Raw genomic sequence first — 21,049 nt, 5'->3', positions numbered from 1 at the left:
CCGGGGCCGGGAGGAGATGGGGCGGGCCGGGGGCGGGACGGGCCGGGGCCGGGAGATGGGGCGGGCCGGGACGGGGCCGGGGGAGAGGGGGGGGCCGGGGCCGGAGATGGGGCGGGCCGGGGCCGGGAGATGGGGCGGGCCGGGCGGGCCGGGGGCCGGCCGGGGCGGGCCGGGGGCCGCCATTGGCTGCCGGCCGTGAGGCGATGTGGGACCAGCCGGCGCGGCCCCGGTGCTGGGGTCGGTAGCGGCGATGGCGGCGGACGGCATGTGAGTCCCGGCGCTGGGATGGAGAGCGGGAGCGGCGCTGGCGGGGGGCACTGGGTGGATCCCGGCGGTGGTGGCCAGCAGCGGGGTCCCGGCGGCGGGGTCGGGAGCGGCGGTGGCGGCCGCGCTCACGGTGCCCGTGTCCGGCAGGGCGGTTCGGCGGCGCGGCGGCCCTCGGCGCTCGGCGGCGGCCACGGAGCTGCCGGCCTGGCGGCTGCGCTGCGACGGTGGGCGGCAGCTCTGGCGCTACCTGGGCGATGGCGAAGGCGATGTCGCGGAGCGGCGAGCGCAGACGGCGCTGGAACAGCACAGCCTCGGGCTGGACACGGTGCGGGGGGCCCGGGCCGGGGCGGCGGGGCCGTGCCCGGGGCGCACCGCTGAGGTGCCCCTGTCTCCCCACAGAGCGCGACGCTGCGGACGCTGCCGGCGGCCGGCTCGGCCCGGGAGGCGGCCCGCAACGGGATGCGGTTCTACGCGGCGCTGCAGGCTGAGGATGGGCACTGGGCTGGCGATTACGGCGGACCGCTGTTCCTGCTGCCAGGTATGCCTGGGCACCTGCCCGGGGGTGAGTGCCCTGGGGTTCGGCTCTCTACAGTGCCGGCCTGTCTGGTCATCCAGGTCTCCTCATCACCTGCCACACGGCCAAAATCCAGCTGCCCGAGGGGTTCCGGAAGGAGATGGTGCGCTACCTGCGCTCTGTGCAGCTCCCGGACGGCGGCTGGGGCTTGTGAGTACCAAAGATGCTTCTTTGGGTGATGGCAGCTCCAAGGTGCAGGATTTAGAGCTGCTGTCAGATCTGCCCAGGCTCAGGGAGGGAGACTCAGCATGTGTGAATAGCTGGGGGTGGTTGGGCTTGCTTGTGCAGCACTCCACGTGCGCTGTCACAGAGGTGGCCATAGCATCAAGTCTGGCCACATCTCATCTGGGGCACTATATCCCAAAGCATCATGTGTGACAGGGTAGTGCAGAGAAATGTTTATTCCTGTATTAGTCAGGTCCCTCTTTTCCAAAGTCACCCCTGGGATCCCACTTCACCCTAACAAAGACAGCCCTGTGCAGCGGCTTGTGTCTGGCTAGTGGCAGTAGCTGACTAATGGATGTGGTGTTTCTGTGTATGCTCCTGACAGACACGTGGAAGATAAATCAACAGTGTTTGGCACAGCCCTCAACTACGTAGCCTTGAGGATCCTGGGGCTCGGACCAGATGACCCTGACGTTGTGCGGGCCCGTGTCAACCTGCACAGCAAAGGTCAGCCATGGGGCTGGTGCACTGGTGAGAGAGGTCTGGCCACACTGCAGGGAGCACTGGGGGCTGCCAGGCAGTGGAAGAACTGTTGTTCTTACTTGCCTTTCATGGCAACTGCGTTTTCAATTAATGATGGGAAGCTGTGTTGCATTTTTGTGCCATTGCCTGCTTGCCTTGTTTTGGGACGTATCCCAGCCTGAGTAGTGTGCTCCCAAAAATTGTGGGGAAGAAAGTTGGGAGCTGGCATGGCTGTGTTAACCCTGAAAGCTGCTACTGTTCTGTGCAGGAGGTGCTGTGGGAATCCCTTCCTGGGGCAAGTTTTGGCTGGCTGTCTTGAACGTTTACAGCTGGGAGGGAATGAACACGCTTCTCCCAGAGATGTGGTATGTGCCCCCCTCACTGTGGAGAGAGGAGCTAGTGTCAGTCCTGCCACCAGCCTCCACCCAGAACTGTGCCAGGTGCTGCTGATGGCTGGGATAACTCCAGCTACAGCCAGGAACTGGAGGTGCTCAGGCTGCTTGTCAGCTGGGAGCCAGCAGCAGGCCAGGTGGATGGCAGTGAATGCTGCATCCCAGGGAGATGCCAGAGCACAGCTCTGTTAGCATTCTCCACAGGGTCCCTAACACATTCATGTGCTCCCTGCCTGCCACCAGTATCTTCCAGCAGCCAGAACTGGGCCCTAGCAGGAAGGGACAGCCACACGTGTGGCTGCCAGCCCTAAACCCTTGCTTGTACCCTCTCTGAATACTCAGAGGGCTGCTGGGTGTCAGAGAGGGAAAGCGTCTGGCACCATCCATGGAGGAAATCGGGGGCTGCTCAGTACCAAGGGCTGCTGGTGCTTTGTCAGCAAATGCCATTAACTGTCAGTGCAGGCCTCTGCCTTCAGTGTCCCATGTGTGTCCCAACTAGCTTCTCTCCTTCCTCTTTGAGCTTGAGGTCCTCCCTGCCCTGTGTCAGCTGGGCCTGGAGTGGTGTCAGGAGGGAGTATCCCTGCTGGAGGGGGAATCCGAGCAGGTCCAGGTTGTGTGTGTATCCCTTAGTGCAGAGGACAGGGAAAGGGCTGCCCTGCTCTGGGCATTCCACACAACCTCTCTCCAGTGGCCCTCTGCCTTCCTTGCTCCTCACAGCAGCACTTTCTCTGTTGCAATCAGGCTGCTTCCCACATGGTTTCCAGCGCATCCGTCACGGCTCTGGTGTCACTGCCGCCAGGTTTACCTTCCCATGAGCTACTGCTATGCTAAGCGTCTGTCAGCAGAAGAGGACGAGCTCATACGGAGCTTGAGGCAGGTAAGGAGGGAGCTGATCCCACTGGACAGGGACACATGGCTCTGTGGCCACCTGCAGTGCTGGCCATGCTCTTGTGAGCCAGCCTCTCATAAGCTGCACGCTGTCTGAGCCAGCTCCCAGCAGTGCCTGCCCCAGGTGCTGCTCCTGGCTGGCCAGGCTGCCCTTTGCTCTCTCCTCCAGGAGCTGTACGTGCAGGACTACAGCAGCATAGACTGGCCAGCACAGAGGAACAACGTGGCTGCCTGTGATGTGTACACCCCGCACAGCTGGCTGCTGGGTGCTGCCTACGGTGAGTGCAGGGGCTGCTGCCAGGAAGACTGAGGCTGCCTTGTACCCTCAGAGCTCTCCAGGGTCTACTGCCAGCTACTGGTGTACGCCCTGCAGCTGGGATGGAGACTGGAATGATGTGATCCGTGGGATTCTCCATCCCTGAGAGCAGCAGGGTCTTGTGCCCATGTCCTCAGGCCACTCTGGGGCAGAGCTTTGCTCCGTCCTGATGCTTGTTGGTCGATGGTCGTTGTGTGCGTTGGGGTGTAGCCTGCCACAGCAAGTGACTATGGCTGCACAGGGTGGGTTTTTTCACTGCATGTCCCTTTCTTCTCCTGCAGCCATCATGAACGTGTATGAAGCTCACCACAGCACCCACCTGCGGCAGCGAGCCATCGCAGAGCTGTACGACCACATCAAGGCTGATGACAGATTCACCAAGTGCATCAGCATCGGGCCGGTAGGACACGTGCTCTTAATCCTTTAGTGTCTCACCCTTTGCTCTGCAAGGACCAGCTTGTGCAGGTGTGGCATGTAATAATCACCAGATCTTGCTCAACTCCTCCTGCTCCTGATGCTCGAGAGCTTAATGCCAACAGGGCACAGGAGATGGAGAGGGCATGGGGACAGCTGTGGCTCTGGTGAGGAGTATCTCTCCTTGAGGTCCAGGGAGATGATCTCATGGCACCTGCCCTGCTAACTCAGCCATGCTGGATGATGTCACATTGGGATCAAGGCCGAGACAACCTCTGGATAGTTTTGTGTTGAATGGGATGTATGTTTCTGGGGCTGGAAGAAGCTCTATCAGTGCAGTGACAATGCTTCTTTTGGCAGATCTCCAAGACAATCAACATGCTGGTTCGCTGGTTCGTGGAAGGGAAGGACTCCCCAGCTTTTCAGGAGCATGTTTCCAGGATCCCTGACTATCTCTGGTAAGGGCTGAGTGTGTCCCATCTGGCACAGCACACCATGACTCCTGACATGCCTCCTGGTGCTCCCACTGTGCCTCTGCTGCAGCACTGTGCTCTCTCCTCCCACAGGCTGGGCCTCGACGGCATGAAGATGCAGGTGAAGTGCTGCAGGAGTTCAGCTCTGACTGTGCTGGGGCAACCTGTGGAGTAATGGGATAGCGTGTTCATCCCAGGCCTGAGCTCCTGGCATCTCACCTCTGGTGCCTGATGGCCTTCTCACTGCCACTTCCCCCAGCTGTGCCAGGAGGGAGTACTGTCTGTCCTGCTAGTTTGCCTCCCTGTGGCATTCCGTCCATCCGCATGAGTCCTGGGAGAAGGGCAGGAAAAAGCCAGGCCCCTGATTCTCAGTGTGGGCTGAGCTCTGCTTCTCTCAGATCCATTGTGTTAATGCTAGCCACCTCTCCTGCCTTGGCTGTGCACAGAGCAGACAGAAGCAGCTGTCTCATTTTGTGCTCCCTTGCTGTCCCTTGACCTGCTGCATCTGTCCTATCTGTGCCAGCCTGTCAGCTGTGATGCAGGATGACACAGGAAGGAGCTGTTGGGGGTAATGAGGGAGGGATGTGCTGTCCCATAGTCCCCACAGCTGGCTCAGGCTGCTGCTAGCACCTGCCTCTCACTATCCATTTTCTCTCTTCCAGGGCACAAACGGATCCCAGCTCTGGGATACTGCTTTTGCCATCCAAGCCTTCCTGGAGGTAATGCCCCCTTCAGTGCTACATGCGGCCTTGGGAAAATGGTTTCTGCTCATGAGTCCCCAAGTACCAGAGTTCCTGCTGTACACCCCCTTGGAGCTCTGTTATGGCCTGGCATGCTGTGACTGAGCTGGGAGAACATGGGCTGGCTACAGCCCCTTGCTGACAGCTCACTGTGCATCTCTGTTTCTAGGCAGAAGCCCAGGAGATGCCTGAATTCACCTCCTGCCTCCAGAACGCCCATGGCTTCCTCCGGTTCTCCCAGGTGAGCAGAGCTGGTCAGTGGTGTCTCACACACTGCCTGTGCAGGCCTGGCTGGTGCTCAGAACCCTGTTGGATGCATCTGTTGCCTTCTGAAGAGAGCTTCTGAAGGGCTGACTAACCAAGTTCCAAGGCCCAGCCTCCTGTTTGCTACTCCCTGTTTTCAGGGAACCATCTTTGAAGCATGGAGAGGGCCTTAGCAAGGCCCAGGGATGCTTGGGTTGTCTGCCTGAGCTTCGAGGGGCTGGAAAACTGAGAGCTTAGGCTTATTTGCCCTTCATCTTTGAGGCACCCTTCTGGGAAACCCAGGATCATTGGATAGTGACTGTATGAGCTCAGCTTCTGCTGGCCAGGCCAGCAGTGGCTCAAGGTGAGGGTCATGGTCACCAACAGCTTGATGCACATGCAATCACTGGTCTTGTTTGTGGTGCTGCTGCATTGAAAGCAGATGGTTCCCTGGCAGGCAAGCTTCCAAAGGGGGCTTTAGAAACACTTGCTGAAATCAGGCAAAAAGATGATTTCTCCCTGCTCCAGAGCTGACCTTTTTCCTGTCTACTTCCCTCAGTGGAAGGCAGGTTCTGTGCACTTCCACATGGAAAAAGCACCTGCAATGGTTTCAGCCCATGGTCCTGCAGCCAGGCACCTCCAGGCTGCCCTCACTTGTTTCTTGTCTCCTGCAGATCCCAGAGAACCCACCTGACTACCAGAAATATTACCGCCATATGAACAAGGTATGATGGCTGGCACTGGTCTCTCAGGGGCGCATCACTGGGGCAGGGATTTGGGCAGAGGGAACAGGAATCAGGAATCTTCCAAGAACAGGGTGGCTGAGGGAAAGTGATCCTGCTCCCTGAGCCCACCTGATCCTTTTCCAGGGTGGCTTCCCCTTCAGCACGCGGGACTGCGGCTGGATTGTGGCAGACTGCACAGCAGAGGGACTGAAGGCAGTAATGCTGCTGCAGGAGAAGTGTCCCTTCATAGCCAAGCCTGTGCCTGCTGAGCGCCTCTTTGATGCTGTGAATGTGGTAAGAGCTGCAAAAATTAGGCCAAGGAGCATGCAAGACTGTAAGAGAAGCCAAGGCCCAAGGCATTGTTAGATCTGGTATTAGATCTGGTTAGATCTGAGCTAGTGTGAGGCCTGGTGTGGCAACACTGTTGTGATTCAGAGCTGCCTGTGTGACCTAATGTCATGTGGTGGCCCAGGTTGGGCTTCCTTTGTCACGGTGATTTGGGACCTGGGTTTTCTGCCTGCCCCAAAGACCTGGAGGTCTGACTTTATCCTCACAGCTGGCTTGGGGCCAGACTGGAGTAGTGCTGCCCATGAGGTTGTACCACCCCCTCTCTGCTTGTCTGGGCAGTTGCTGAGCATGAGGAACCCAGATGGAGGCTTTGCCACGTATGAAACCAAGCGAGGAGGCCACTTACTGGAGCTGCTGAACCCCTCGGAGGTGTTTGGTAAGGGCAGCTCTGGGGCTTGGTTGTCCTGCCCACTGAGAAGGGACAAAGTGGCCTGGGCTCACCATGCCCAGTGGGTGCCTGGCAGGGGATCAGTGTGCCCTGGGTCAGGGACAGGCTGGCAGCAGCTGGCCTGCAGGCTTGCCCACACAGGGGCTGTGGCACTGATACCCATTGCCTGCTGGCAGGTGACATCATGATTGACTACACATACGTGGAATGCACATCAGCTGTCATGCAGGCACTGAAACACTTCCAGAGCCAGTTCCCTGAGCACCGAGCCCTGGAGATCAGGTGAGGCAGAGATGAGAGCTGGGCAGGAGAGAAGGCAGGCTCACTGTCCCAAGCTGCCTGCCATGGCCTCCTGAACAATGTAGCTGCCTGTCTGCATGCTCTTGTCTCTTGTGCCCTCCAATAATGAGACCCATCAAAGCCTCAGAGGGGCTGATGGAGCCCCCAGTGAAGCAAACACTGGGTTTGAGCTGCTTCTGAAGTGGATGACTTCTTTCCTGTCCAGGGAGACTCTGCAGAAGGGCCTGGATTTCTGTCGAAAGAAGCAGCGAGCAGATGGGTCCTGGGAAGGGTAAGTGGTGTTCCCAGCACCCCATTTTCTTCTGGCTGCCCCAGTGTGAGAGGGATCATCATGGCAAGTGTTCCTGGCTGGCAGGATCTGTGGGAGGGAAAGGAAGGGCTGATCCTCCTCTAGCTGCTGTGCTTTGCTCTCAGTTACTCTCCCTCCAGCCCAGGTAGAACAGGTACAAGACCCAGAGAAGGTTGGGGTGGCTCCAGCTCCTGTGGTCCCAGTTCTGCTGACACTTGAGTTAGCTGGGAGCAGGTGCTGGTGGGACTGGGCATGGTTGGGCCATAGGGGAAGGCAGGCTGCAGCTCTGTGCCTGGCTCTGCTCTTCTGTGAGCAGCCTGCCTCTCCCTGGGGCCTTGCACCCCTGACAGTGCTGCTCTCCCCTTCTTCCTAGGAGCTGGGGGGTTTGTTTCACCTATGGCACCTGGTTTGGTCTGGAGGCGTTTGCCAGCATGCAGCACACATACCACAACGGGTGAGAAGGGAATGTCTGGGTGCCCTACCCCTACCCTACCCCTGGGCCAGGGTAGGACTCTGTGGTGGGGCTGGATGGATCCCTGGCTGTGCATGGACTCTCCTGCCTCAGGGACTGCTCTTCCCAAATCCTGTGCCTGCAGTATGGCCAGGGCATACTTGCTGCCTCACCCTCAAACTCAGGGCAGTCCCAGCCATGGGCACTGCTTCTCTTTGCAGCTGAGAACTGTGGGCATCCAAACACTCTCTGTCCCCAGTCCTGTCTTGATTCTGGCCCCCATCCTTGCAGGACTGTCTGCCAAGAGGTGGCCCAGGCCTGCCAGTTCCTCATCTCCAAGCAGATGGCAGATGGCGGGTGGGGAGAGGATTTCGAGTCCTGCGAGCAGCGCACATACGTGCAGAGTGCTGAGTCACAGATCCACAACACCTGCTGGGCCCTGCTGGGGCTCATGGCTGTCAGGTAAGAGTAGCCCCAGTGCTCAGGGAAAAGAGATTAAGCTGGGTTGGGTGGCCTTGGGCCTGGCTGGTGTGACCCAGTGCCAAGCAAAGCTTTTGAGCATGACTGCAGGCCTCCAGCCTGGGAAAATGGTGCCATATTCATAGTATTTAGTGTCTTGGGGTTGTGGGGATCCCTTCCCAAAGCACTCAGCATGCCTGAGTCAAGCTCGGGGCAGCCTGGAGGTGGTTGAACTCCCCAGACATGTGGATGAGGGTTTGCAGATGGTTTGGATAAAGATGCTTACATTTCCCTTGTGCTTTGTAGGTACCCTGACATCAGTGTGCTGGAAAGGGGCATTAAAGTGTTGATGGATAAGCAGCTGCCCAACGGGGACTGGCCTCAGGTACATCTTTAGTCTTTCCAAGAAGTTCCTGAACATGCAGCAGCCCCCTGTCACTCATACCATTCTGCTCTCTGCTTGTCTCCCAGGAGAACATTGCTGGGGTGTTCAACAAGTCGTGTGCCATCAGTTACACCGCGTACCGCAACATCTTCCCCATCTGGACGCTGGGGCGGTTCTGCCGGCTGCATCCCAAGAGCCCCCTGGCCAGGCAGCTGCCAGCCAGAGCCAGCCCCTCAGCTGGGGCAGGCCAGGAGGAGCAGGGAGCCCTGTCTGCTTGAACCTGGGACGCTGGGGATGCCATGGCCCCGGACTTGTCTTGGATCCTGGAGTCTGCATGGGGCCGTGGTGGTGTGTGTTGCATGGGACATCTCCATGCTGACCTTAGCATGTGGACTGCTGCCTCTGCCAGGGAAGGGTGCTGTGCCGGTGCTGCAGAGCCTCTGCTTGCTGTTGAACCTCTTCTAAACATTCCCTTTCTAAGGTTTTTTCCAGGTATGTTCTCCATCCCCAGATGGGGAGTGAAGTGCCTTTTCAGACCATTTGGGAGATCAGATGAAGCTGCCGAGCTGTGTTGTATTCCACATTTGGACAGACTGTCATCCTGGGTTGCAAGGCTGCCTTTATTGTCACAGGCTGTCTGTCTATACCAAAAGTGTGGGATTTGGGGTCTCCCCTATGCCCACCATTGGGGCTTGGGGGGCACTGCACAATCCCTGCTGAGCTGACCTCTGTACTGTGGGTGCCAGCGATGGCCTTTGAGTTACTCGCTTTACTCTGGAGCCCGTGCTGGGAGGGGAAGGACACCTGTCCTCCCCCAGATGTGTGAGAAAAGGAGTGCTTTGCTTAATTTTCTTATTGCTTTGCCTAATTTTCTTACTGTTCTGTCCCCTAGCTGGTGGCACCTAACTTCCCCAGGTGAAGTCACCACCAGCCCTTGGAGAAGGGGCAGCTGAAGCAGAAAGCTGTGAGGTGGTTGGCATCATGGCACAGCCTGAGCCCCAGGGCTCCAGGCTTCCCCCAACTCAGACCGTGGTGCTGTGGAGCATTCACAGGTCATTGTCAGAGCTGGAAGTCAGATGGGATAATAAATTGCTAAGGGTGATGCAAGAGGAACTTCACTGTGTTCTCCTTTCTGTCTGCTCGTGTGTGTCCCAGGCAGAGGGGAGCTGGCACAGCAGCCTCATGTCCTGTGGCTTGGGTTGCCTGTCCCCAGATGTATGAGCAGCATATCCACCAAACCATGCTGGGAACCTGTGCCTCCTCTAATGCATTAGCCACAGAAAAATGTAATCAAGGAAGCAGCTCACTAAAGGGGAATGATCACTTCCCTCATCCTGCTGCTGATGCTCATGCAGATAAGCAAGACAGAAAAACTTATTTATTTAAGAAGATTCAGCTCAGTCTGTCTCAACTGAGCCCTGTTTGCCTTTTCCAAATTATGGACATCTTTACACCTGTCTGTGATATTACTCTGCATTTAAATTCCTTCTTGCTGAAACTGAATTATTCAAGTGTCATGCAGTGATGTGTCTTGAGAGGACATGGCTGTGTGGATTTCACCTATTGTTAAAATCTGCTCCAAGCTGCAATTTTGGATTGAGCACATGCAGAAGAGATCAAGGAGATACAGGATATATTCAGTACAATTCTTGTTTGATAGAAACCACTTTTTCCAGGAGTCCTCTGACACTCTTCCCAGGGATCTTCTAGAGTGTTTTGATCTCCGATTTCAGAGATCCCAGGTGTCAGCCCTAGACTACTCCCAGGATGTTACCTGAGGTGATTTTTCTCCTTTGGAGAAACTCTCAGCTCTGGAATCTATCCAAGATTCATCCCAGGCATCTGCAGTCTTTTGATCTATGGTTTTGGGACCTGACATCCTGGGTGGCAGCCCCAGACTCTTCCAAGAAAACTTTCTGAGATTATTTTTCTGGTTTGGAGGAAATCTGTTTCTGTTTCTCAGGAGTTGCAGCACATGAAAAGAGAGGTACAAATGCAGACTGGTTTTTTTACATGCAATAAAAAGAGATCCAAGATTTAGTCATGATCATGGTGATCCTAAGCACTGCCTCTTGACATGATGCCACCCACTTTGTCCCACATGGACTTCCGGTGTCATGGTACACTTAGGAGAAGGCAAGTGACCCTCAGGGTCTGTACAGGGATCAATACTGTGTAATATTTTTATGAATGACATGGGTGAAGGGATCGAGTGCACCCTCAGCCAGTTTGCAGATGACGCCAAGCCACACCTGAAGGACTGAATGATGTAGAGGGACCTGGACAAGCTCATAAGTGGCCCACGGAAGCCTCATGAGGTTCAACAAGGCCAAGTGTGGATGCTGCACCTGGGTGAGGGCAATCCCCAGCATCAATCCAGCTTGGGGGAAGAAGGGATTGAGAGCAGCCCTGCCAAGGAGGACCTGTGGGTACTGGTGGGTGAGAGCTGGACATACCTCGGCCATGTGTGCTCACCCCCAGAAACCAACCCTGTCCTGGGCTGATCCCACAGCGTGGGCAGAAGGACAGGGGTTCAGGGTGAGACCTGAACACCTGCAAAGCTGTAGGAACACAGTTTGTGGTAATTGGGAGTGGGGCTGGGGCCCAGCTTCATCCCCAATGGGCACAGCTGTGCAGGACAGGTGAATGCTATTGAAGGGAACGAGCCATGGAGTGCCCAGGGGCACTGACCAACCACCAAAGGGAACAGAGGGCACACAGGTGCAGTGCATCAACAGGAGGGGATAAAAGGCTGCGCTGAAGAACAAGAAGGGTAAATGCTTGCAGCCTTCTGAAGAGATGAGGTGTTACTCTGTATGGGTTGAAGCTTTCTGAAATTGTGTGGTGATGCTCTGTGTATGGTGGCCATCTCAAGTGCTGTATGTGCTGTGACATTTGCTGTGTTACAGAGCTGCCTCCAGCCCTGGGGCTCAGCACAGGAAGGACATGGAGCTGTTTGGGCAAATCCAGAGGAGACCACAGAGATATTCCAAAGCCTTGAGCCCTCTCCTGTGAGGAAAGGGTGAGAGCTGAGGGTGTTCAGCTTGGAGAAGGAAAGGCTCCAGTGAGACCTTACAGCCTCTTCCAGTGCCTAAAGGGCTTTCAAGAGAGACTGAGAGGGGCTTTGGACAAGCGTCTGGAGGGCCAGGACAACAGGGGAATGGCTTCACACTGCCCAAGGGCAAGGTTAGATGGGATATTAGGAAGAAATTACTCTTCCACAGCTGCTGCTGCCAGCGCTCTCCAGGGGACAGAGCAGCACTGGTGCTCTGGGCCACACGTCCTGTGCCTGTGTCACGCCCCTGCCAGTGTGCCGGCCACCCGGCACCGGGACTGGTCCCAAAGAGGCCGCGGCAGGGCCTGTGGAAGGCCCCGGGGCCCTTCCTGCTCTGCTGCCTTGGCAGCCGTGGGGGGCTGGTTCTGCTGCCGTGAGCAGGCAGAGCAGAGGAGCAGCTGCTTCTTGTTTGGGCCCTTGCTAAAGTTCCTGCTGGGCTGTGTCTTCAACACTTGGGGCAAGGTTTTGGGGGGGGGGGGGGGGGGGGGGGGGGGGGGGGGGGGGGGGGGGGGGGGGGGGGGGGGGGGGTTTTTGTAAAAAAGAAAAGGGGAAAAAGAAGAAAAAAAAAAAAAAAAAAAAAGGGAGGGGGTTTGTGTGGGGGGGGGGGGGGGGGGGGGGGGGGGGGGGGGGGGGAGCCACACGCGGGGGGGGGGGGGGGGGGGGGGGGGGAGGGGGAGGGGAGGGGGGGGGGGGGGAAAAAAAAACCTTTTTTTTTTTGGAACGGGGGTTTGGGGGGGGTGTGGCGACCTCGAGACCAGGCTGCGGGACTCGGTGACGTGGAGCATTTGCCAAGCGTCTGCCATCCCTGCGGCCGGTGCCCTCGAGGACGGACTGCGGGACTTGCAGTCCTATTTGCTTTTTGAGACTTCTCTCTTGCTGGTGCCTTCGAGGACAGACTGCAGGACTTCCTGTCCTCTAGCCTTCCCGAGGCTCCTCTGTTGCAGGTGCCTTCAAGGCACGACTGCAGCACCTGCTCATCTTCAGCTCTTCCGAGGCCTCTCTGCTTCAGCAAGCACTCCGAACTGCAAAGAGTGACATGGAGCAGAGAGCCCCCAGCGTGCCCAAGCCGGCCTGGGTGGAGGAGGAAGAGGCTGGAGCTACCTCAGCACAGCAGCCTGAAGAACTGGAGCAGTTCCAGCTGCTGCAGGAGCGTGAGTGTCCGAGCTGGGCCGCAGGGCTGGTGCCTGTAGCCAGCTTGGCCCCATCCCATCCCATCCCATCCCATCCCATCCCATCCCATCCCATCCCATCCCATCCCATCCCATCCCATCCCATCCCATCCCATCCCTGTAGACATATCCATGGATAGGAGAGAAGCTGGGCTGGAGCACCTGGCAGCCGCGCTCCATCCCCCGGGGCATCCTGAGGCTCTCCCTGCCTGGGCAGCGCAGGGCTGGGCTGTGTTCTCCGGCCTCTCCCGCAGCCCCTCAGCTCTGGCTGTGCTCGCTCTTTGCCAGATGCAGCCAAGGACCGAACACAGGAACAGGAAGCCGCCCGTGGCCGCTTGGGCAGAACGGCGCAGGTACCTGCAGCCATCCCCACCTGGGCTGGGCCTGCTGGCACTGCTCAGCCAAGCAGCAGGCTTGGAGCGCTCCATGGATTCTCCCTCTCTTGCTGCCCTTCTCCTGCACACCCTCTGTCAATTCATCACGTGCCTTTGGCAGGAAAAAACCGCCGGTGCGGGTACGGGCGTCTTGGCCAACTTTCCGTTCCTGGATGCCGAGACCGGTGCCGACATGCTGGATTTGCTTGTGGAGAAGGGTGTCTCCAATGCAACGCAAGTAAGCAGCCTGGGGCAAGGGCTCCATGGCCCCAGCAGTGGTGTGGCGCCTCGAGCCGGATCTGCCGGGCTCCCTCGGCCTTTGAGGCCCGGCCCAATGCGGTTGGAAGGGAAGCATTTCTCAGGGGAAGTTGCTGCTCTGGCAGCTCTCCGAGTCTCCCCGTGCCTTCTGCAGGTGCCCGTCATGGTGAGGTACATCCACCAGTGGCTCACGGCCAATGAGTCTGCTGGGCACAGGCTGGACAAGGCCCTTCTGGAGCTGACCGAGGAATACCCCTGTGACGTGCTGATCAGCCTCTTGCGCTGGGCCCCATCGTGTGACAGGTAGGGCAGCCCCACGTGCCTCGAGGGCTTAGAGTTCACCGGCCCGTCACCCTGTAGAGCCTGTCCCTGCTGACCGCCAGACAGGCCGGCAGTTCCAGGATCCTCTGGCTCCTCTGTTTTCCAGTGCTGCCATGTCAGCTCCTGAGCCTGGTGCCATGCTCCCTCCCTGCCCCTCCGGGCCCCTGTACCCACGTGGGCTGGCTGGCCGCTGGGGCCCAGGGGCAGTGGGCAGAGGCAGGGCTGAGGGCCAGCGCGGGCCCCTGCAGCTGCCCAGGCCACGGCGCTGTGGCCGCGACAGCCCTGACACAGAGCTCTGACCCCACAGAGCTGCCGCCACCATGTGGGCAACCATCATGTCCTCGAGCAGGACTGCGGAGCCGGCGCTGCAGCTACTCCTCCATGTGCTGAGCGCCTGGCCAGTGGACAGCGTGTACACCTCCGATGGGGACGACGCAGGAGTCTTTGCCCTGGCTGTGAGTTTCTGGAGCTGGCCTTTGCCAGCCCCTAGGCCGCCTCTCCAGCAGCCAGCTCTCTGTCCTCCCCCCAGCTGCATCCTTCTGCCTCAGACCCTGCGCTGAATCCCGCCTTAGGGGCAGGCTTCAGGGGCACCAGGCCGGCTGCTCCTCCCGTGTCTCCCCTGGCCTCTCCCCTGCACGCTCGGGCCCTGCCACGTGCACGTCTTGGCCACTGAGCCTTGTCTCTGGCTCTTTTATTTCTTGCAGGCAACCGTAGCGCTGTGGAGAGTCTTCAATCTGGCCTGGCGCTCGCCTGTCGTGCTGGAGTATTTCCCCAATCTCTTTCTGCGTCTGCTCTTCCAAGCTTACATCAGCACGCAGGACATGCCAGAAGAGGTTGAGACCTTCTGGAAGGGATGCCAGGAGCAACACGGCCTCTCCGCCAAGCCCAACAGGTGCTCCATGCCAGTCCTCCCAGCCTCCCCATCCCTCCCGTGCCCCCAGGGCAGGAGCCGGGGCTCCCAGCGTCACCTGGCCTTTGCTCTGCACACAGCTTTGCGCTGCAGACCCTGAAGGCCCTGCTCTGCCAAATGCGCTATGAGCACGTGGTGCTGTCCATGGAACGCAAGCGTGCCTGGGACACGCTGCTCTCTGCCGACACCCACCACTGTGCAGTGCGTCTGCTGGCCAGGTGAGACCTCCTTCTCCCCACCGCCCCTCTCCTTCGTGCCCGCAACGCCCCACACAGTCCCCGTGCTCATGGGCGGCAGGGCCTTGTCACCAAGGGAGGGACGAGCAGGCTGCAAAAGGCCGGCAGAGGAGGCTGCCTGGGAACAGCCGCCTCCCAAAGCGCCCCCGGGCTGCTCGGGAGCAGAGCAGATCTCTGCCAGTCAGCCCTGGGACAGGTTTGCCCTCCCGGCCCAGGAGCAATGGTGCCTTTTTCTCCCTGCCAGGGAGATGCGCCGTGTCTCCATCGTCTGGTGTTGCGGCATGGCATCCTGCCTCTTTGACCTGCTCAGCGAAGGCATTTCAGACTGGGAACTGCCCGCCCTGGCCTTCCTGGTGGAGGTGAGCCCCACGGCCAGCGCTGCCTGGCTGACCTGCCTCCCAGCCCTCTGGCCTCTCGTAGCCGCAGCTGCCTGGGACGCTGCCTGTGCCCTTTGCTGCTGCCTTGGCTCGGCCCTGTGCACTTCTGAGCTCCTGCCAGCTGGGCACCTCTGTGCCTGCTCTGTGCCTTTCAGCTCCTGGATTGCCTGGACTTGAGCGAATGCGGTGAAAAAGTCCTGGAGATCTTGACAAGGCACCTGCAGAGCCAGTCCAGGGAGATGCGTCGCGTGGCGCTGCGAGGCCTCATGGTGTTCACTTCGATGGTGAGAAGGAGGCAGCAGCTGAAGCTGTGCTGGCAGCGTGGGGCTGGGGCAAGCAGCCCCTTGGGCTTAGCTGGGCTTTGGCAGCTGTGGCAGCTGCTCCCAGCTCTCCAGGCTCGCTGCTCAGCTGCCCGAGTGCTTCGGGACAGGCCTTCGGCCTCTGAGCCCTGCAGCAGCAGCAGCAGCAGCAGCAGCAGCAGCATGGGGTTGCCCAGCCTTGTTTTGCACACAGGATCCAAGCATGTACAGCCTGACTGAAAGCCTTGGCAAACTACTGTGGGATAGGGATGAAGACATCGTTGAGATGACCCTCGTTGTGCTCAGCCTCCTGCTGCTGCAGAAAGACCTGGCAATAGCCAGCCCCATCGCCCTGCAGCTGGCCGAGGCGCTCTGGCACCTCTTTGACAATGTGAGGCTCTGTGCCCCCAGCCACGGGCACTTGGGTGGCGCCTTGGGGCTGGGCACAGGGGGGCTTGGAGCAGCTGATGTGGAGGCCTTTTGCTTCCTTTCCAACAGGACAACAGCCTTGTGCAGCTGCTCTCCATTCGCCTCTTGCAAGACGTGATCACGCTGGTAGTGGCAAAGGGAGAAAAGCCCCTGAAGAAGCATGTGAGGCAGAGCCTGCTGCCACTCCTCTTCCACTGCCACGATGAGAACGGGCGTGTGGCACAGGTGAGGCCTCCTGGGTGTCCCCGTGGGAGGGGGCTCGGCTGTCTCCCCACGCCCTGGGCCCTGACGGGCTCCAGCCTCCTCCTGGCCTTGGCCCAGAGATGCGGCTCCTGTGCCCGGGGCTGCGGTGCCATCTCTGGGTCTCTGCTGCTCTGCAGGCCTCTCGGGAAACGCTGCTTTCTGCAGTAAGCTTCCTGAAGAGGAAGGATCTCAAGCAGCTGCTGAAGACGGATCAGATGTGGACATTTGCCGAGTGCTTGGTAAGGACAGGCTGGAATCCCCAGCCCGATGCCTGGACAAGCCGCCTGCCCACGGCGCCCGATCTGCGGGGCTGGCAGCTGTGGCCCCTGCCCAGTGCCGCAGGCAGGGGCACCAGCCTGCGCCCCACGCGCCGCTCCCTTCCCTGGCCCGTGCGGGCTCTTCTCCAGGCTCCTGTGGCCCCAAGCGCGGTGCCGACGGAGCCCCGAGCAAGCCGGGCTCTGCTGCGGGGCGGCACCGCGGCTCGCCGGGCCCTCCGCCCCGTCCCGAGCCCGGCGCCTGCGGCTGCTGGCCGGGCCTCAGGGCTCTGTGGGCGGGGCGAGCAGTGCCGGCCCAGGGGCAGGGCCTGCATCAACCCTTTCCCTCCGCGCCCTGCCGCTCTCTGCAGCTGGCAGAGGACAGGAGCCGAGCGGCCGAGCACCTGCGCCTGGCCCTGCCGTACCTGCGGAGCGCACAGGAGCCCCTGCGAGAGGCGGCCGTCAGGATCATCAGTGAGCCCCGAGCCCGGCTCCCGCCCGCCCCGCCCCCCCGCCCCCCGCGCTCGGCCCCCAGCCCCGCCTGCTGTGCCGGCAGCAGGATCCGGGCGCGGGCATGCGCAGTCCCCGCTGGCCTGGGCATTGCTGCCGCCGCCCTCTGGCAGCCGTGCCCTCGGGCGGCAGCGTGCGCCAGGGGCCCGGGCTGAGCCCTGCCGGGCCAGCAGGGCGTGTGGCCGCAGGGCTGGCAGCGGCCGTGTGCGGCAGCCGTGGCTCTGAAGGCAGGACGCGCTCTGTGTTCCCCAGGGATGGCCGGGCGCTACCTGACAGGGCAGCAGCCGCACTTCCGCATCATCTGCAGGGGTGAGTGAGGCCCGCGGGCTCTCGGCGGGCGCTGCCGCTGGCACCTGCGTTCCCTGGCCCGCCCGCCGGCGCCTCCGCTCCCTGCGCGCCCCAAGGGCAGCGTGGCCACAGCACAGACCCCTTGCAGGGGCCTGCGCGACATTCGTGGCCAGCAGCTGCCAGCTCGTCCTTCTTGTCTCCTGCTTCCTGCAGGCCGTGGCAGGAGCTGCGTGGCATGGACGAGGCTGGAGGCTCTCCCCAGCTGCCCGCAGATCCAGCCTCTGACTGTGGCTCTGTTTCTCTCTGTGCAGCCCTTCAGGACATGACGGATGACACCAGCCCAGCCATCTCATGCCTGGCGCTTCAAGCTCTGTACATCCTTTTAGCTGTACAGAGCGTTCCCTCCTCCCGACTCCAGAGGATGCGAGACCAACTCCGCCGCCTCTGGAAGTCGCGGCCTTTCCTGTGTGCCCGCGGCTGAGTGTCCTGCCGTGGCGCTGTGGAGAACTGATCTGGGAGGCTGCGTCTGCTGCGGCCACCTGAGCCTGCGGGGAACGCCTCTCCTCTGCCAGCGCTTCCTTTCCCTTCACCCACTAGGAGAACAATAAATTGCTGTTGTTGCATAGCCGGCTGTCCAGGAGCTTTCTCTTGGTGCAGAGTGTCTTCAGGCCAATGGGGAAGAGGGGAAAAATGCTGCTTGGTCTCAGCCAGTTGCCCAAGCGTGCAGTGTGGAAGGGAAAGTGGCCAAACGCCCCTTGGCCTTTGGTGCTTCCTGCAGGAATGTTTTTGTTCCTGCATCAAGTCTTCTGGAGCTGGGGGAACAAGTGTGTTCCGTGTCCGTGGAAGAGCAGAAAGTGGCAGGATGTGTCCGCTTCCAACGCTTGTCTTGGCTATTCCTTCACAGTGCTGGCAGCATCATCAGAGACGCACCACAGCTTCTCTGATGCCAGAGTCATGCCAATCTTCTGCACTTTGCCCAGCTTCCTGCCAGCTTCACCAGGGAAAACGGCTGCTCGTGCCAGTCCATTCCCTTGCCCAGAAGGCACCCGCTTGTCTTTGGACACGAGCTGCTGGCCGCAGCCAGACGGGCAGCACCCGCAGCATTGGCCATCAGACGCTGGGCTGATGTTTTTATGCGGAGAGCAAGAAAAACAGCCAGAAGCACACAAGGCAACTGGACAGTATCTGTGTAAGAATGGAATTGTCTTGTCAAAATCAATAGTGGATGCTGGTTTTGTGCTGCAGCTAATCACTTCCGAGCAAAAATCATTCCAGGAAGGGACAACAGCTTCTGCCTTCTGATGGATACCGAGTGTGGCCACCAATTGCTCCAGGTGCTCCTGCCAACAGCCACCTGTTGGCAGAAAAGATGGCATAGACACCAAGGCACGTTGGCTTTGGCTGTCCTCTGGCAGAGATGTCCCCTGGGGCCACAGGTCTCTGTGGCAGGAGACAGGCACCGGCACTGGCAGGCCTTGGGGATGGCAAATCTCCTTTGGCAGGGACTCTTCCACAGCTGCTGCTGCCAGCGCTCTCCAGGGGACAGAGCAGCACTGGTGCTCTGGGCCACACGTCCTGTGCCTGTGTCACGCCCCTGCCAGTGTGCCGGCCACCCGGCACCGGGACTGGTCCCAAAGAGGCCGCGGCAGGGCCTGTGGAAGGCCCCGGGGCCCTTCCTGCTCTGCTGCCTTGGCAGCCGTGGGGGCTGGTTCTGCTGCCGTGAGCAGGCAGAGCAGAGGAGCAGCTGCTTCTTGTTTGGGCCCTTGCTAAAGTTCCTGCTGGGCTGTGTCTTCAACACTTGGGGCAAGGTCTTGCCTGCAAGCTGGGGCAGTTTGGGGGGGTAGGGGTGTCCCCAGGGCACACGGAGGCGTGTCCTGGGGCTCTCTGTGACACAGTGCACCGTGGTCACCATGGGATAGAAAGGGACAGAGTGCGCAAGGGTGACCCTTTGTGACACGTCGTGACGTAGGTGCTGGCGGCGCCACGGCCACGCCACAGCGCTCGGTGCACGCGACGGGACAGGACGGGACAGAGCAGTGCTGTGAGGAGCCCCCCCACAGCCAACTCGTTCCTTGCTGACCCGGAGCTTTTCCGAGGCGTGCCCCGTGCTGGCGACCTCGAGACCAGGCTGCGGGACTCGGTGACGTGGAGCATTTGCCAAGCGTCTGCCATCCCTGCGGCCGGTGCCCTCGAGGACGGACTGCGGGACTTGCAGTCCTATTTGCTTTTTGAGACTTCTCTCTTGCTGGTGCCTTCGAGGACAGACTGCAGGACTTCCTGTCCTCTAGCCTTCCCGAGGCTCCTCTGTTGCAGGTGCCTTCAAGGCACGACTGCAGCACCTGCTCATCTTCAGCTCTTCCGAGGCCTCTCTGCTTCAGCAAGCACTCCGAACTGCAAAGAGTGACATGGAGCAGAGAGCCCCCAGCGTGCCCAAGCCGGCCTGGGTGGAGGAGGAAGAGGCTGGAGCTACCTCAGCACAGCAGCCTGAAGAACTGGAGCAGTTCCAGCTGCTGCAGGAGCGTGAGTGTCCGAGCTGGGCCGCAGGGCTGGTGCCTGTAGCCAGCTTGGCCCCATCCCATCCCATCCCATCCCATCCCATCCCATCCCATCCCATCCCATCCCATCCCATCCCATCCCTGTAGACATATCCATGGATAGGAGAGAAGCTGGGCTGGAGCACCTGGCAGCCGCGCTCCATCCCCCGGGGCATCCTGAGGCTCTCCCTGCCTGGGCAGCGCAGGGCTGGGCTGTGTTCTCCGGCCTCTCCCGCAGCCCCTCAGCTCTGGCTGTGCTCGCTCTTTGCCAGATGCAGCCAAGGACCGAACACAGGAACAGGAAGCCGCCCGTGGCCGCTTGGGCAGAACGGCGCAGGTACCTGCAGCCATCCCCACCTGGGCTGGGCCTGCTGGCACTGCTCAGCCAAGCAGCAGGCTTGGAGCGCTCCATGGATTCTCCCTCTCTTGCTGCCCTTCTCCTGCACACCCTCTGTCAATTCATCACGTGCCTTTGGCAGGAAAAAACCGCCGGTGCGGGTACGGGCGTCTTGGCCAACTTTCCGTTCCTGGATGCCGGAGACCGGTGCCGACATGCTGGATTTGCTTGTGGAGAAGGGTGTCTCCAATGCAACGCAAGTAAGCAGCCTGGGGCAAGGGCTCCATGGCCCCAGCAGTGGTGTGGCGCCTCGAGCCGGATCTGCCGGGCTCCCTCGGCCTTTGAGGCCCGGCCCAATGCGGTTGGAAGGGAAGCATTTCTCAGGGGAAGTTGCTGCTCTGGCAGCTCTCCGAGTCTCCCCGTGCCTTCTGCAGGTGCCCGTCATGGTGAGGTACATCCACCAGTGGCTCACGGCCAATGAGTCTGCTGGGCACAGGCTGGACAAGGCCCTTCTGGAGCTGACCGAGGAATACCCCTGTGACGTGCTGATCAGCCTCTTGCGCTGGGCCCCATCGTGTGACAGGTAGGGCAGCCCCACGTGCCTCGAGGGCTTAGAGTTCACCGGCCCGTCACCCTGTAGAGCCTGTCCCTGCTGACCGCCAGACAGGCCGGCAGTTCCAGGATCCTCTGGCTCCTCTGTTTTCCAGTGCTGCCATGTCAGCTCCTGAGCCTGGTGCCATGCTCCCTCCCTGCCCCTCCGGGCCCCTGTACCCACGTGGGCTGGCTGGCCGCTGGGGCCCAGGGGCAGTGGGCAGAGGCAGGGCTGAGGGCCAGCGCGGGCCCCTGCAGCTGCCCAGGCCACGGCGCTGTGGCCGCGACAGCCCTGACACAGAGCTCTGACCCCACAGAGCTGCCGCCACCATGTGGGCAACCATCATGTCCTCGAGCAGGACTGCGGAGCCGGCGCTGCAGCTACTCCTCCATGTGCTGAGCGCCTGGCCAGTGGACAGCGTGTACACCTCCGATGGGGACGACGCAGGAGTCTTTGCCCTGGCTGTGAGTTTCTGGAGCTGGCCTTTGCCAGCCCCTAGGCCGCCTCTCCAGCAGCCAGCTCTC

At 60.3% G+C, this 21,049-nt stretch overlaps 1 protein-coding gene across 1 annotated transcript; it reads left to right on the top strand.

The window, feature by feature from the left end:
* Positions 1-220: 220 nt before the first annotated feature.
* Positions 221-8,749, top strand: LSS (lanosterol synthase). Its single transcript, XM_030952816.1, has 22 exons — positions 221-267; positions 415-592; positions 667-805; positions 883-991; positions 1,392-1,513; positions 1,797-1,893; positions 2,662-2,797; positions 2,978-3,086; positions 3,406-3,524; positions 3,899-3,996; positions 4,105-4,132; positions 4,674-4,730; positions 4,921-4,992; positions 5,669-5,719; positions 5,864-6,013; positions 6,347-6,443; positions 6,632-6,737; positions 6,961-7,026; positions 7,418-7,498; positions 7,787-7,957; positions 8,261-8,339; positions 8,426-8,749. Exons 1-22 carry the CDS (start codon positions 251-253, stop codon positions 8,615-8,617), a joined length of 2,274 nt encoding a protein of 757 aa, XP_030808676.1. The 5' UTR covers positions 221-250; the 3' UTR covers positions 8,618-8,749.
* Positions 8,750-21,049: the final 12,300 nt, after the last annotated feature.

This window comes from Camarhynchus parvulus, chromosome 7, assembly GCF_901933205.1.
Source record: "Camarhynchus parvulus chromosome 7, STF_HiC, whole genome shotgun sequence".
NCBI classification, from domain to species: domain Eukaryota; kingdom Metazoa; phylum Chordata; class Aves; order Passeriformes; family Thraupidae; genus Camarhynchus; species Camarhynchus parvulus.
Note: the sequence above shows the minus strand (reverse complement) of the source record. Positions and strands in the feature narration are given on the sequence as shown.

What these genes read in the sequence shown, in the direction of transcription:
- LSS (XM_030952816.1), top strand. An exon ending in CCGGACGGCGGCTGGGGCTT is followed by an intron (nt 992 to 1,391) that starts GTGAGTACCAAA and finishes TGCTCCTGACAG; the next exon opens with ACACGTGGAAGATAAATCAA. An exon ending in GCAGATGGGTCCTGGGAAGG is followed by an intron (nt 7,027 to 7,417) that starts GTAAGTGGTGTT and finishes CCTTCTTCCTAG; the next exon opens with GAGCTGGGGGGTTTGTTTCA.